The sequence below is a fragment of the Anguilla anguilla genome, chromosome 13 (assembly GCF_013347855.1).
Source record: "Anguilla anguilla isolate fAngAng1 chromosome 13, fAngAng1.pri, whole genome shotgun sequence".
Taxonomy (NCBI): domain Eukaryota; kingdom Metazoa; phylum Chordata; class Actinopteri; order Anguilliformes; family Anguillidae; genus Anguilla; species Anguilla anguilla.
The window spans coordinates 12,889,164-12,904,336 of record NC_049213.1 but is presented as its reverse complement, the minus strand read 5'-3'; the positions used below and the strand labels follow the sequence as shown (position 1 = coordinate 12,904,336).

The 15,173-nt window shown below is 52.0% G+C and overlaps 1 protein-coding gene across 2 annotated transcripts in view; it reads left to right on the top strand.

Moving 5' to 3' along the window:
* Positions 1-15,173, top strand: part of LOC118211312 (low-density lipoprotein receptor-related protein 1-like) — a 161,802-nt gene that overhangs the window by 64,927 nt on the left and 81,702 nt on the right. For both annotated transcript variants that reach the window (XM_035388439.1, XM_035388438.1), the window contains exons 7-12: positions 7,717-7,879; positions 9,054-9,276; positions 10,558-10,747; positions 11,127-11,270; positions 13,649-13,885; positions 14,442-14,622. In XM_035388439.1, the coding sequence (XP_035244330.1) occupies positions 7,717-7,879; positions 9,054-9,276; positions 10,558-10,747; positions 11,127-11,270; positions 13,649-13,885; positions 14,442-14,622 (1,138 nt within the window). The remainder of the gene's footprint in view (positions 1-7,716; positions 7,880-9,053; positions 9,277-10,557; positions 10,748-11,126; positions 11,271-13,648; positions 13,886-14,441; positions 14,623-15,173) is intronic.

The following is a 15,173-nucleotide window of genomic DNA, read 5'->3' as shown; positions in this document are numbered from 1 at the left end:
CAAACTCTACCAGCTGAGCGGAGTCGGCTTTCTCTGTAATTAACAACCGTCAGTCGGAAGAACTTGGATTCGGATTTTTACAGTTTCTGTCCCATGACGGAATGGAAAGCGGGGGTCCGGTTTGAGCAAATGCACATTTTGTCTGGAGGACTTGCGTAAACATCTAGGCTATCCGGTATCTCCTCCCAGTTTATTTGTTTTTGCGAGCCGACAGCGGGGAAAGCAAACATTTTTTTCAGTGACCACATGAAGGCTGTAGTTTATGGGTATCAGGAATTTGAATGTCAGACTTGCAAACACTGCAGGAGGGATAATTTGGGGGGGCAGGGGGGGGGGTTCTTTGGAGGGAAACAGCTCCTTACATTTATCATCAATTTGCAGTTATAAAACCGTTCTCTCAATCTGTATCTGAATATCAGTTATTCATGGGGTTCATAACAATATGCTTTCTGATTCAATTTTACTGTGTTGAATTACTGTAGGTTGGCTTGAACCCCCCAGTTATCATTCATTGTCTCCACCAAGGTAATGTAAAAGGGTATGGATCTCAAGGGATTGTGTGACTAGTCAGAGGAAGATGTAGACATGCGTAGAGATAGCATTGGCACAGAATTCAGGTTAAATCAGTTAGGTGAGAGTGACTTCCGGTTGGCCGCGTGCTCATCTGTCTGTTTGAGTTCTGCTTTGTTTAAACCTCAGAAATCCCTTACCCCGCGCCTCGAACAGCCTGACTCCTGGCTCTCCCCCCCGTCGTCACCGGAATTCCTTTTATCGTCTGTGTTTTTTTCGGACGTGCTAGCTGTCTCTTTCGAGCCGTACGCAGGACCGGTGACCCCCCCCCTTCTTCTGTTTACCCCCCCCCCCCCATTCCTTCACCCCCCCTCTATTCTCTTCAGCCTTGTTCTATGCCATTAAAATAGCTGGTGCCAGGCCATGCAGAAGACGGGGCACCCCTCGCTAATTGTCTCGCAGGGCTCCTCGTTTGCAGTGTTTCGGTTTTTGTGGACAAACCCCCTGCTGCTCCCCAGACCGATTCCCCCTCCAGCCCCACTCTAACAGAGCACTGGCCCACCGCTGCACCCTCGCCCCGGCCCGTCCACGTTTGGCGACCCCCGACAGGAGAACGTGCAGGAAAATTCCAGCATCTGTACCATGGTTCTCACAGACTGCCCCAAACCCCCCCACCAAGCTGCAGTGTACCAGGGGCTTGTTTGAAACATTATCAGGCAGGTACAAAGTCAAGAGCCCTGGTGTCTCGGTCGTGGCCGTTAGGAAGTGGCGAGGGACAGCCCCTTGTCAGTGAAGGACTGTTGTATTGCCTGACCCCACCGCGCGCAGGCCGCGCCGAGGAGACCGTTAATAGGGCGGCTGCTTCCTGCCGAAAGTCCTTCCATCCTGCCCCCCACCCACCCCACCCCACCCCACTCACACACCTCCTTCAGCTGAAAAGGATTAGGAAGGTGGTGGGGATTTTGTAACCACGAATGCCCTCTCATTCCCCCTCTCGCTGGTACCGCCTCTCGCTGGTACCGCCACGCCCTGAAGGTCACGATGCGGAACGAGCCCGGCTCCCCTCCCGAGTCTGTGGTGCAGTTTGTACTGGATGCGCAGCTGGTTTTGGGCGGGGCCCTGTCTGCTCTGCTCTGCCCTGCCCTGCCCTGCCCTGACTCCTCTCTTCAGCGGCTGTGATTGGGCGGCGTGCTGGGAGGCCGCCTCGGAGGCCCTCGGGTTGCTCTGCGCTGGCGAGCAGGCGGGGGGGGGGGGGGGGGTGACGCGGTGCCGGGAACCCGCGTCGCAGGAAACAATGCGTTTCTGTGAGCCCGGCGCGCCGAGCAGACGAGCAACCCAGATGTGTGACTCCCTCTCCCTCCCTCTGTCTCCCTCTCCTTCTTTCTCTCTCCCTCCCCCCCTCACTCACTCTCTCTTCTCCTCTCTCTTTGGCCCTGTATAAAAGCGGGATTGTGGCCCTAAACGAACGCTGTGTTTAAATTTGGCAAGAAGGGCTGAGCAGAGAATAGGGTTTAGAGCGAAATGTGGGGGCGGGGAGGGGGGGGTGTCAGAGCGGCGGCCATTTTAGTCATCGGCTGTGGCCCCTAGAACAGTTCTGGAGCGAGCGTCCTCCGTTCACAATACGCTGTGTTCTTCTGGGACAGAACGTTCTTGGTGGAATTTTGAGCTTTGTCGAGGTTTTTTTGTGTGTACTGGACGTTTACGCGTTCGTTTGTGTATTCCTTGGCATACCGTCGCCTGGCTTGTTTACTCAGTGGATTTAGCATTTGGCCTGGTTTGCATCAGCCAACTCGAGTGCCAGCTGACTGTGTGCCACCACCATAAGGGTCTACCAGCCTTGCCACCTGCTACCTGCCCTTTTGAGCAGCACAGAAGGGACGGGTTTCTCCAGATCTTCCAAATATGGTCAAAATGGCGCACGTGTGCTTACAGTGACTGTAGGACCTAGCCTTTAATTAGCATGCTTCTGTTAATCTCAGTCCTGCAGAGTCAAAGTTCAAGCATATGGAGGAGCACTAAACAAACACTGACCCGTAAGGCAAACTCATTTTCACAAATTATCGCAGACCCTCTGTTTGGTATGCTAAGGAGCGTCCAGCATCCAGCCCGGTCTTGAGATTGATGAACTGGGTTGGGCGGAGGAGGGTTATCGGACGACGCCGGGAAGTCAGATGAATGATGCACCTGACAGACAGCGCGGAGTGTTCCAGAAAGCTGGAGGGGGTTGGTCTGGAGAGCTTGCTTCAGCCGATCACGATTTCGATGAGACGTGAAGCGTACACATTGAAGGTGGCGGCGGCCGTGGACGGCACGCACCTCCGTCACCCGTCCGTTTCCGCTGGCCTCCCGTCCCCGTTGGCCCAAACTCAGGGGCGAGTGAAGACGACCCTTCCCGCCGAACGCAGACGATGCATCTCAGCAGGTAGCGGGTCCTGCCTGCCCCTCCGCGTTTTCTGGAAATCTCTTTAAAGGGTGGCACGCCACTGGGATCCCAGCGTCCTATTCCTGCTGCCCCCGGCCAGCCGACATGGAGCCACTTCTCAAAGTCGTTTGTGCTGCTTATTTATTTTTGTCTTTTTTTTTTTGCACGCTACGGTATGCGCTTGATTCGTTCTCCAGACGCCCTGAGCCGTGCGCGCGGCCGCCCCCTCGCGCGGCGGCCGGAGAAGCGAGAAGCCGGCCTCGCTGCGGCGGCCATTTTGGCTCTAATCCTCCCATCAGACAGCATTCAGGGGGATGTGAGACGGGTCTCACGGGCTCCGGCGTGCGGCCGACCTTCGCCGCGGTCTGGACATTTTGTTCGAGGTGTTCGGCGGGTTCGGTCTCCGCTCGCTCTCGGCCCCCGTCTGCGGGGGCGCGTCTGGAAAGCGGGCGCATTCCAGCCCCAAATGTGTTTAGCATATTGACAGAATGCGACTTGCATAATGGAAGCTGCGCTCGCACTCAGGAAGTCGGCGCAGTCAGCAAGTGCCCCTCGGGGGGGGGGGGGGGGGGGGGAGAAAGGGTCGAAAACAGCGGCCCTGGTCCATTTTTTCAATTATTTTGTTTTTGTGGCTGTGTGGGCAGGGATACAGTAAGTGAGCGCAGGCTGTTTTCACTCTGCTCTTGAGCAAGGGGGCAGAGGAAGGCGGTCGGGGTGGTGGGGGGCGGGGGGGGCGGGGAGCGGGGGGCGGAGGTCTGGCTTCCCAGTGGTGCTCTTCAATTACCAGAAACGCGACAAAAATGCGAGCGGGGGAAATGCCCTACGAGACGACTGCAGATTTTGGAGAGCGAAAGTGAGCGCTGCGATCCTGTTTTCCTTTTTCTTCTTTGTCTGATGTCCCGCGTGCCTGTTTGGGGTGTTGCGAAACAGACGCCCACCCCTCCCGCCTTTTATCTCGAGTTAATCAATGAAATCAATCCCTTCGGAGCGAACAGCTGGAACTGTTTAAGGGGGGGCGGGGGGGTGGGGGGCGGGGGGGGGGGGGGGGCGTATTAAAATCGTAGAGCACCGTTGGGAACATCGTCCCTAATTCCCGTAAAACCCCCCGAAAGTTTGCGCAACGGCCAAGTTTCCTTTGTAGAAATCCGAGCCCTGAATCCAGGTTGTTTTTTTTTTCGTCTCTCTCTCTCTTCAGCTTCCCCCCCCCCCCCGTCCTCTGCGGTTCCTCTCTCTGTGGCGATGGCTTTGTTTTGCGCCCCTCTGGTGTTTCGGTGGACGGCGTCCCGGGCGCGCTTCTCGAAGAGGGCGAGGGCTGAGAGCGGCGGGGGCCGGCTCCGGCTCCGGCTCCGGCGTGTTTGTTTACGCCGCGGCACCGAGCGGGTCGCGGGCTAACGGGTCGCTCGGGCCGCCGACCGCGCTGTCCTCGAACCCGGCGAGACGGGATGCAGCCCGGGGCTGGAGAAGATGACACGAAACGAGATGCGACCGTACAGCCGGACTTGCGTAACATCCTTTGTGCCATAGCTTGTGCTGGATGAAGTCGATGGGATTCGATGTAGAAGTTTGGGTTTGGTGGGAAAGCGGGGGGTGGGGGGTGGGGGGTGGGGCGTGGTGGCAATGAGCTGCGGGGTGCCTGAATAGCCCTACCCCCTCCAAAGGGAAAGGGGTGGCAGCTGTGAAAACAGCAGGCCCTGTGGGTGGCAGACGCCCCGCTCTCCCTCATGCCGGCCCCTGCCCCGCCCGTGCGAGCCTCTGGGAGGCCCTGCAGAAAGGGCCCTATTGTTGGGCTGTAAGATGGCGGGGCTCCCTGGCACCGCCATCCCCCGCCATAATATTTTTCCACCTGAAAGTCCAGGTGGAAAGGGCTCTCTCCCTCTGGAATTGTGGGATTTTTGGGATTTTTTGAAATTCCTTTTCCCTCTGTGCACCGCCGGTGTTCATGGGTGCGGTCCCACATTCCGGGTTCCCATTTATATCGGGCCGAGGGGGGGCCCCTGCTGTGGCCGGCAGGTGATGTTCCTGCCCAAATGATCCGTGAGGAAATAAACCGGGGGCTATATTTTCTGTGCCAGCTTGAGGGTAGGCCCCACCTCCTAGGAATCCCGCCCCCCCTGCACCCCACCCAATTGGGGCGCTACTGGGGAGGCAAAAGGGCAGGACCAGAACTGCAGCCTGAGGCTGGAGGACTCCACAGAAACACCTGACCTGAATGGAGTGTCATAGCGTACCTCAGTGTTTCTGCAGAATCACTAGTCTGCCGCACACGTGCGGGTAGCTATGTCGGCCCTGCTCTTGCGTTCCACACGGGCCAGAATCAGAATCAGAATCTCAGATCAGATGTACGGCTGCCTTCCTCCTGCATCATGGAAGCTTCTGTATGATCGTCACATTCGAGAACTGCGGCACCTGTGTGCAGTCTGGGTGTTCATGTTAGATCTATAGTTTTGCAAACCAGTTTGTTTTGCAGATAGAACTTCAAACCTTTCCTGACGTTTCATATTTTTTGGGGTATTAAAGCAAAAAACCACTTTGAAAAATGGACTGCCTATACATTGATGTGGTGTGAATGGGCGATTTTTAAGTACTGGACATCGCATCAATGTTCTATTGTAAATATCTTGATACCCATTGCATTGAACAAAAAAAAGATACTACGGGTAATGATTTGTTTGGGACATATTGTTCCTGGACCAGTCAGAGGGGAGAGTACAGTTTGCATGCAGCCTGAAAGATGACACGCCCTGGTGTCACAGCCTGCGTTGGCTTGGACGTGAACAGCCTCGCTCGCTTCAGGCCGACAGGTTCTACCGTACGCGCCTAGAGAGGGTTTCAAACGCAGCTAAACCTAATTTTACAAGCATTCAATCCGCTTCATGGGCAGATACGTTTTCTGCTGCCCAACCCTTCATAAAACATAAGTTTCTAATGTGAAATTTGTATGTTTTCAATACTATTACAGTGGAACTGTATACGTATTAACTGGTGGTGTGTGTGAGATTTGCGACTGCTGCTGTGTATAATTTGACTGCAGTGAAAGTCCATGGAAAGTTTGCTGTGTAATGTACAGGACGTTATTTTTACTCAATTATCAAACGACCCACCTCTACCCTCCTGTAAGGGCCCAATACTGGGTCCTGGCCCACTGTTGGACCCCCCTGGCCTAGGATCTTGTGCAACAGGCGACAGGGCCGGGGAACGGGGGGGGGAACGGGGCGGGGGCTGAAGCGCGGCCTCTGGTCTTTATTTTTGTTTGGCCTGGGTGACGGACGCATTCCCCAGAGGGATTTGTAACTGATCTAAAAAGGGCAATGTCACGCTTTATCTCACTTGACATTTGAGGAAATTGCAAAGAACAACGTGCATCGGAGAGGTCGCGGAACTTTCCGGGCCTCTGACCCGCACACGCATGCAAGAGTGTGTGCGTGTGCGTGCGTGTGTGTCTGCGCACGAGCGAGTGTTTTTTGGTTTACAGGGGGACAGATGTTGTTGATTAATTTGAGGGTAAATATTGACAGAAAAAAACATGTGTGTGTGAGTAATAGCTTGCTGAAACTGTCCATTATCTCAGTGCTGAATTTGTATCTGTATTCTATCTTATGGCAGCGAGTCAGTTCTCACATTTCTTCCCGCGTACATGTGCAAATACAGTGTAAACACACACACACACACACACGGGACAGAATTCTTACAGTTACTGTTTTCTTTCTCATTGAACCCCTGACAAAATTCCCGGGTTAGTTTGGCTTTCTGTCACTGAATTGATTGCTTTACCTAAGCTATTCTATGATCTCAGCTGCAGCTGCCAGTACATTTGAATTCAATACTGCACACAAAACAGTGACATATACCTATGGCCAGCATACTGGTCTGGCTTGTGTGACATCACTTCCTGTTACATCAGCTCTTCTTCAGTTGATCTCTGCCGCTCGCGCTTTCCTCCCCGGCTCGCCCGACGTCCTCGGCCGGCGTTTTCTCGCTTATTAAGGGATGATTTGCCGTCTGACGGCGGCCGAAAGCAAGATCGATCGCCCCGCGAAACGCGTCCGTTTGCTTTCGAAGCGTCCAGGCGTCCGGGCTCGCTCGCGCCGTTAAAGGCTTGTCATCTCTCGTGATGAATGGGCTCGTCTCAAACGGCCGCGGCGGGGAGCGAAGCCTGATGAAACGCTTTCGAGCGGCGGCTCGGGGGTCCATGACGGGTGGCTGCCAGACTCCCTCTATTCCCCTACCCCCCCCCCCCCCACCCCCTACCCCCAGCCTATTCCCAACAAAGCTTTTGCCTCTCTGCACTGAAGTGATGAAATTCTGTTCCCTTAACTGTGAACCTGTAAAATGCTGTGTTTTTCTCATCCGTGATTGCCTCTCTGTCTCTTCAAATTTGGTTGAGTTGTGTTTTATTGATGTTATACATGCATCTAATTACTGCCTCCACAAGCGTTTGTGCAAATTCCAGATGTAGTAATAAAACAAGACATGAGATTTTTGAAAATATAAATAGTGTTGTTTCGCCATTCGTTGGTGAGAGATTCACTTAGTCTCAGTTCAGTTCATTTGAATTCGACTCACCTCCCTCTTCCTGTTTGAATGTTATTGAGTTATTGACAACACAAATGAAGAATTGGCCAAATAATTGAACTGGAGAAATTAATGTATTACTTTAACACAACAACTTGACTCACTCTCTACCTCTACTCACTCTCTCTCTCTCTCTCTCTCTCTCTGTCTCTCTCTCTTGCTCCCCCTCTCCATCCATCTCTCTCGCTCTCTCTTTCCCTCGCCTTCAACAGATGTGGAGCAGATGGCCATTGACTGGCTGACGGGAAACTTCTACTTTGTGGACGACGTGGACGACCGCATCTTCGTCTGCGACAAGGACGGCGGGACCTGCGTCACGCTGCTGGACCAGGAGCTCTACAACCCGAAAGGCATCGCCCTGGACCCCACCATGGGGTGAGCACCGTTTCCGGGGTGTGGCCGGGCCCCCACGCATCCTGCCGCCCAGACCTCACCCTGACCCTGACCCCCCCCTCCGCGCCTTCCTCTGACCCAGCGCTCGGCTCTGGCTGTGCCAGAACGGAATGCCGCCACAGGCCCAGAATGAGGCTTCAGTAGCTTGTGGTCGGTGGAGAGCGGTCTGGTCTCCCCCCCCACACTTCCTCTGGCTTGGACCTTCCTCAGGATGTCCGCCCCCCCCCCCCCCCCCAACAACCTCCCCCAAACTGATGCTTTGTGATGTTGACCAAGGTGACGACTGTGGTCGGCGTTTAAATATCAGCCGTTCCTCTTTTAGCACCCCCACATACCGGAGGCGTCCAGGACAACTCCGATGTTGCCCAATCGGAAACTAAATTAAATCCAGCTGTACTTTAACTGTGGGAACTCTTCTAAAATGAGTCTTGCTACATGTCCAACTGTTAAACCCTCTGATTTGGAATCGCATTTTTGTGGACAGATCATGGTTTGGAGTAAAATGGTTGACTCTGTAGCTTTACTGGGGAGGCCTTGTGGATGTGGAGTTTTGATCTGGAAGCAATAGACAGACGTGACTTTTCAGCTCAGCTCAGCTCAGCTCAGCTCAGAGCTCAGCTCAGAGCTCAGCTCAGCTCAGCTCAGCTCAGCTCAGCTCAGCTCAGCTCAGCTCAGCTCAGCTCAGCTCAGCTCAGAGCTCAGAGCTCAGCTCAATTCAGCTCAGCTCAGCTCAGCTCAGCTCAGCTCAGCTCAGCTCAGCTCAGCTCAGCTCAGCTCAGTTCTTATGGAGTGAATGTGTTAGATCGACCCCACTGCTCAGTCGTGCGAACGTAGATTGCCTGCACCAGATGTGTGGGGTGTGCCGCCCCCTCGCAGAACCAGCTGGTGGTCTGACTCGTTTGGAGGATGACCTCCTAACGTGCTAGTGTCCCAGTGTGCAGCCTCCCAAATCGAACGCTGCAGGACAGGACCGTAAATACGAATGGGCATTCTAAATGTGTGCGTGGGGGGGGGCATGGAATAAAAAACCTATTTGCAGTATGTCATAACTCCCAGTCGGAGAGCAGCGAGTTGCGTCTTGGTTCATCGCCATGGTAACCAGGATGACCACGGTCTCTCCCCCCCCCCCCCCCCCCCCGCCCCCACCCGTTTTTAGGAAGGTGTTCTTCACGGACTACGGGCAGATCCCCAAGGTGGAGCGCTGCGACATGGACGGTCAGAACCGGACCAAGCTGGTGGACAGCAAGATCGTCTTCCCGCACGGCATCACGCTGGACCTGGTCAACCGCCTGGTGTACTGGGCCGACGCCTACCTGGACTACATCGAGGTGGTGGACTATGAGGGCAAGAACCGCCACACCATCATCCAGGGCCTGCTGGTGAGTGCCGGGTTTGGGTTTGGGTTTGGGTTTGGGTTTGGGTCGATCAATACGCTCCTAACGAGCCATTTGATTGGGGGCTCATTGAGTCACATCGATCTTGGATAAATTTGACCTCTTTTGCTATGTAATCTTTTGCTATGTAGCACAATGTGAATAAGGGAGACTTTTATTCTTCATGGCATGCAGAAGGTAAATAAGCACTCACAACATGAAAAATATCATTGAGAAAAGTTGACTGCTTGTTATAATTCTGGGATTGCAATTGTGGTTGGAACGAAAACCAGCATATGCAGGGGTCCCCCAGGAACGAAAGCCACTGCCCTAAGACACACCCCACCCCCATCAGCCCCCATCCTTCTGTTTCCACCCCATACAATCCATGTGTCTAAAAGCTGACCACGAAGCTGGCTTTGATATGTGAAAACGCATTGGGATGCACAGCTGTTCTCAGACCAGTGCTGGGCATTGCAGAGCCCTGTCTGATCCACTCTGGGAGGTCAATTATGGACACTGCAGGACAGAACAAATGTGATAAATCCTGTTTTTGTCTTTCAGATAAAAACAGACTTTGGGGATAGAATTGGTGCTGTAAAGCTCCTTTGTTGAGAACGGTTTCACGAAGAAGACTAATGGATATCATTACAATCCAGATTACAAGTCTTGTGCTCCATTTAAATTCCCATTCGGTTGCAAGCTGATGTCTGGCAACTTGGAGAAAGCTCTCTGTTATTTTTTTTTTTAAAGGGCCTTGTTTTGAATCAGATAAACAGCGCGGTTATATAGAATATAATGTGCATTTTTAAATGTCGTAGGAACATTTTAATGTTCAGCAGTTGACTGCTGTGGAGTAACAAAATCAATTAAGACTTTATTCTTGCGGGTATGCTGGTAAAAGTCCTCTGTCATTATGCTTCCTGGCTGTGAGTGGCCACTTAAAATGGAAACTTAATAATAGTAATAATAATAATAATAATAATATTGATAATAATAATAATAATGACACAGAAGCAGCCCCACAGCATGCTTTTCTACAGCATATACCATTACCCATAATTCAGCAGGTCCGTGTACATACGGGGTTGACTGACAACAGCTGTAGCAATTCATGTTGCTGTGGGGCACAACAGAAGATTCATGAGTACAGTAAATGCTGTGCAGACGATGTTTTGGGGGCTTTCCGTTCTCATCTTCACAATCTCTCACTTTGGTCTCCGATCCCATCTTTCCAAACCTCTCTCCATCTCCCTCACTAATTCTCTGTGTCTGCCTCCCTCTCAGATCGAGCATCTGTACGGCCTGACCGTGTTTGAGAACTACCTGTACGCCACCAACTCGGACAACGCCAACATGCAGCCCAAGACCAGCGTGATCCGGGTCAACCGCTTCAACAGCTCCGACTACCACGTGGTCACCCGCGTGGACAAGGGGGGCGCCCTGCACGTCTACCACCAGAGACGCCAGCCCCCAGGTACGGGGCTCGCCACCACCACTGCCCCCCTGCCACCCCCCTGCTCCGTAAATTTTGTACCACGCCAATCATAAGTCTTGCATAAAAACGGTTGTCAGAAAGGCCAAAAAAACTCCTTTACTCCCCTTTGCAGCAGATCACTAATACAGGCTTGCTGTACAGTGGAGTTTTAAACCAATTTTAACAGGCTTTTGAACTTGCTGCTACATCAAAATACAAGTTCCCCGACTGTGGTTCATCCAGCTTCTGGGTCACCTGCTAGCAGTCAGGTGTAGCATGTAGCTGTTGCTATCTGAAGATACGCCCATCCCTGTTGGATACGTAGGGGGTGTGTATTTCGGGGGGTTTCTCACCTCTTCCCCTCTGCTCTGCTGCTCAGTTCGGAGCCACGCCTGCGAGCCCGACCAGTTTGGGAAGGCGGGCGGCTGCTCCGACATCTGTCTCCTGGGAAACAACCACAAGTCCCGCACCTGCCGCTGCCGCTCCGGCTTCAGCCTGGGCAGCGACCACAAGTCCTGCAAGAGTGAGTACCGCAAGCCCCGCCCCCCTGGCCTGACCACGCCCACCCAGCGCAGCCCCACCCCAAACTCTGTTCGACTGCTTTAATCTACTGGACCAGGGGTAGAGCGAGGGGTTTCCTCCTCTCCTGCCTGTCTGTCCTGGCCCTCCAATGGTGGAATGAATTCCCATTGGTGCTCAGGATACCATTGGCTATCTCTTGATGCAGACTGAAGTACCACGTCTTCAGTCTCCATCTTGGTTCCCTTCCCATCCCCAGCTTCTAGCATTCACACCTTTTGAACTAATTCAGGTAATGGTATTTTTTATAGTTTTAGGTTATGATTTATAAAAAAATTTTTTTGCTGGTTTTAGGTTACCCGTCATAGTGATTGCTATAGATGTAATGTAGCATTTTGTTTCTTGGTTAGTATAGTTAACTTGCCTTAGAGTTTTGATGAAGTGTCATCTTTACTCGATGGTCTGGGAATGTTGTTAGCCTGATCTGGTACTGTTGCTCATATTAATCAGGTGAATGCACTCCTATATTGTAAGCCATGCTGGATAAAGAGTGCTTACTAAAATGTATTATAATGTAATGTAATGCATAGGGAACTCCAGTGTGGCTGTGGGCTGGCATTGTGGGCCATCCAAAGGCTGTGTAGAACTTAAGTACCTTTCATATATCGACAGAGCTTTGAATAAAATATTCTCCACTGTAGGGTAAGATAAGGACATCCTTTCATCTTTTTACTGAGGTGTCGACTAAACAAATAAAGCATCAGGATGTTAAGGAGAAAAACATGCAATGACATTTAATTAATTTGAGAGAAAATCTCAGTTGGCCTGCGCGTATTTGTGAGCAAGGATGCTGTTGCCACACAGGCCACACAGGCCACACGTTCCTGATGGCGGTGACCGATCGATACGTGTAACCCCGGCCCTCCCTCTAATTCTTTCTTAAGGGGCAAGGATCAGTCTCCCCATCGAGCCAGGCCAAGGGCGCCGAAGGTCGTTGCCTTATTTCCTAAACCCCGCGCTAAGCGTTTATCGATAAGTTCTCTGAGGTCCGCCAGACTGATGCGTGCCGGGGGGGTGTCCAACCAAGCACTTTCACTTGGGTTTTTTTTTTTTTTTTCTCAAATAAACTGACACGATTTTAATCCCCCCCCCCCCCCCCCCCCAAAGACCTTAAAATTGATTACAGGTTCCAGAGAGTTGTGTATGCGATGACGATGGCTTGGTTGAAGTATTGATTGTCTCTTTTTTAGCCCAAGGTGCTCTGAGGAAGGCTTTGAATGTATTTAATTAAAAGAAAGTCTGGATATTTTTCTATCGAAACCTGTTTTAACGGATTTTACTTGTGGCTGTTTAGAAAAAAAATCTGACATGAGGATAGTCAGATAATTAAATATATAACATGCCCACGGTGAGTCGTTTTTTTAATTTAGTCTTTTACTTAATTGAGCTGTTCCGGTTGGATTATTATGCAAGTGTGATTTCAGTATTGTTGTTGACAAATATAGACTAAAATCAGATTTGTAAACTCTTAGGGTGGCAGCGATTTATTTTATTATTCTTTTTGCTTCGCCGTTCTTAAATTTTGCTTATGTGCCAAAGTAGAAATTGGGGTGATGCAGAGATCAGAAGCTGTTTTTATTGTGGTTTTGTAATTCCAGCTCTTGCAAGAACAGCACGACTAAGCTGAACTTAGAGAATAAGAATAAAATAAGTTTGTGTTGGAAAAGAGCATGAGTCAGATATGCAAATGGTAATGCTGCAAGCTTTTTGTACATCTGATCTGATATGATATCAAGATACATGCAATTTCCTAAAAACCACATCATTGACTAGCATACTAGTATATTCTTAGATATAACATATCTAATCTAAAAAATCTCCCAACACTAGTTCAGCAATGTTCAGACTGGTCGTATTTCATAATCAGCTGTCATTCAAATTGGTAAACCTGTGAACCTGAGATTTTATGGATATGATTGTTGCTCAGGTGTCCAGGGGCATAGGGGAGTCCCCTGAGATTCACATTTAATTTAGTTTTTTGTTGATTAGATGCAACTGATTATAACAGTTATTTTATATGGTAATTTGTTTCAACAGAGGGTCTGCAAACCCCTGGGGATCCTTGAAGGCATCTCTGGCTAGATTTGATACGTAATAACCGTAGAGATTTGGGAAAAATATTTCAAAATATAAAAATGTAACCCCTTTTAACTTGATGATGAGGTTCTTCGGGATGATTGTGTACCTGAGTGGGGATTCGTGGGTCTGAAAAGGTTTGAAAAGCCCTTTTTAAAATCACTTTATCAGGCTGATGCCTCTATCGGGATGTTTTATAAGCGAGCGCTCCTCAGTTTTCACCACCCCCCTAACCCTCTTCCGCAGAGCCAGAGCACGAGCTCTTCCTGGTGTACGGGAAGGGGCGGCCGGGCATCATCCGGGGCATGGACATGAACGCCAAGGTGCCCGACGAGTACATGATCCCCATCGAGAACCTGATGAACCCGCGCGCCCTGGACTTCCACGCCGAGACCGAGTTCATCTACTTCGCCGACGCCACCAGCTACCTGATCGGCCGGCAGAAGATCGACGGCACGGAGAGGGACACCATCCTGAAGGAAGGTGCGGGACAGGGGGCCGCGGGGGGCGGGACGAGGGGGCGCGGGGAGCGGGAGAAGGGGGCGCGACTAGCAGGCTGTTCAGAGAGTAGCAGCACACGCGCCTCGTCCCGCGTGGCTAGTTTACTCCAGCGCGGAACCCAGCCAGTCTGTCTAACCCTGTGTAATACGCCCTGATCCTGGGGGATTACGGATGCTAATTGCTTGTGTTGCTTTGCTAGCTGTGGTCCCTTTCACGAATGCTCACAGCTTGCCGTCTAGTTAAGACTCAGAACGTTCTTTGTTAAGAATACAAAACTTCGGGCTGCTGGGTGGCTCATCCCGTTAAGGCACTCTTCTAAATCATGGATGAGCCCCACGGTCTGCTATCGAATCCGGATTGTGCCAGTTCCAACTCTGTCCAGCAGCCCCAGCTCAGGGCTGTACGGGCATTCCTCATTGGGAGAAAAGTAGGGGACAAGCATGGAGAACGCAGAAAAACATGACGCAGACCATCCGGTTACTGTGTAGACAGTCTATGTGGTGCAGCACGTGTGAGCGCTCTCCCTCGCGCCCCCCAGGGATCCACACGGTGGAGGGCATCGCCGTGGACTGGCTGGCCAACAACCTGTACTGGACGGACGACGGGCCCAAGAAGACCATCAGCGTGGCGCGGCTGGAGAAGGCCTCGCAGACGCGCAAGACCCTCATCGAGGGCAAGATGACGCACCCCCGCGCCATCGTGGTGGACCCCGTCAACGGGTGAGCGGCCGGGTCGGGGGTTGGGGGTTGGGGGTGGCGGTGGGGGTGGGGGTGGGGGAGGGGGGTGCGGTAGGTGGGCTGGGATTAGTCACAGCTGTAAACAGTCCTTTGTGTGTGATGAATCCAGGGGTCTTTTCATATTGAAATGGATCTCATTTCGGAGGTGTCAGTGCAATGATTTTAAAGGAGGCCTCTGGGAAATGCTGTCGAGGCGGCGTGGCGTGGGGCGGGGTGGGGGAGTGAGGGGGGGGGGCTGAATGGCTGTCAAACCTGGGCTGCCCCTGTCAGCCGCCATGTCATCTCTGGGCCGTCCTCGCTCCTCATTCATGTGTCCGGATCATGTATAATCAGCAGTCACACGCTCGCACACACTTTCTTTCTCTCCCATTCCCCCTCTCTCTCCCTCTCCCTCTCCCTTTCTCTCTCCCTCTCTCTCCCCCTCTCTCTCCCTCTCTCCCTCCTTCATCATATTCTGTGTGCTTCTCTACATCTTGGTGACCCTTCCTGTCAACCTTACGCATATGGCCCTTGGGACAGCAGCCCCCCCCCCC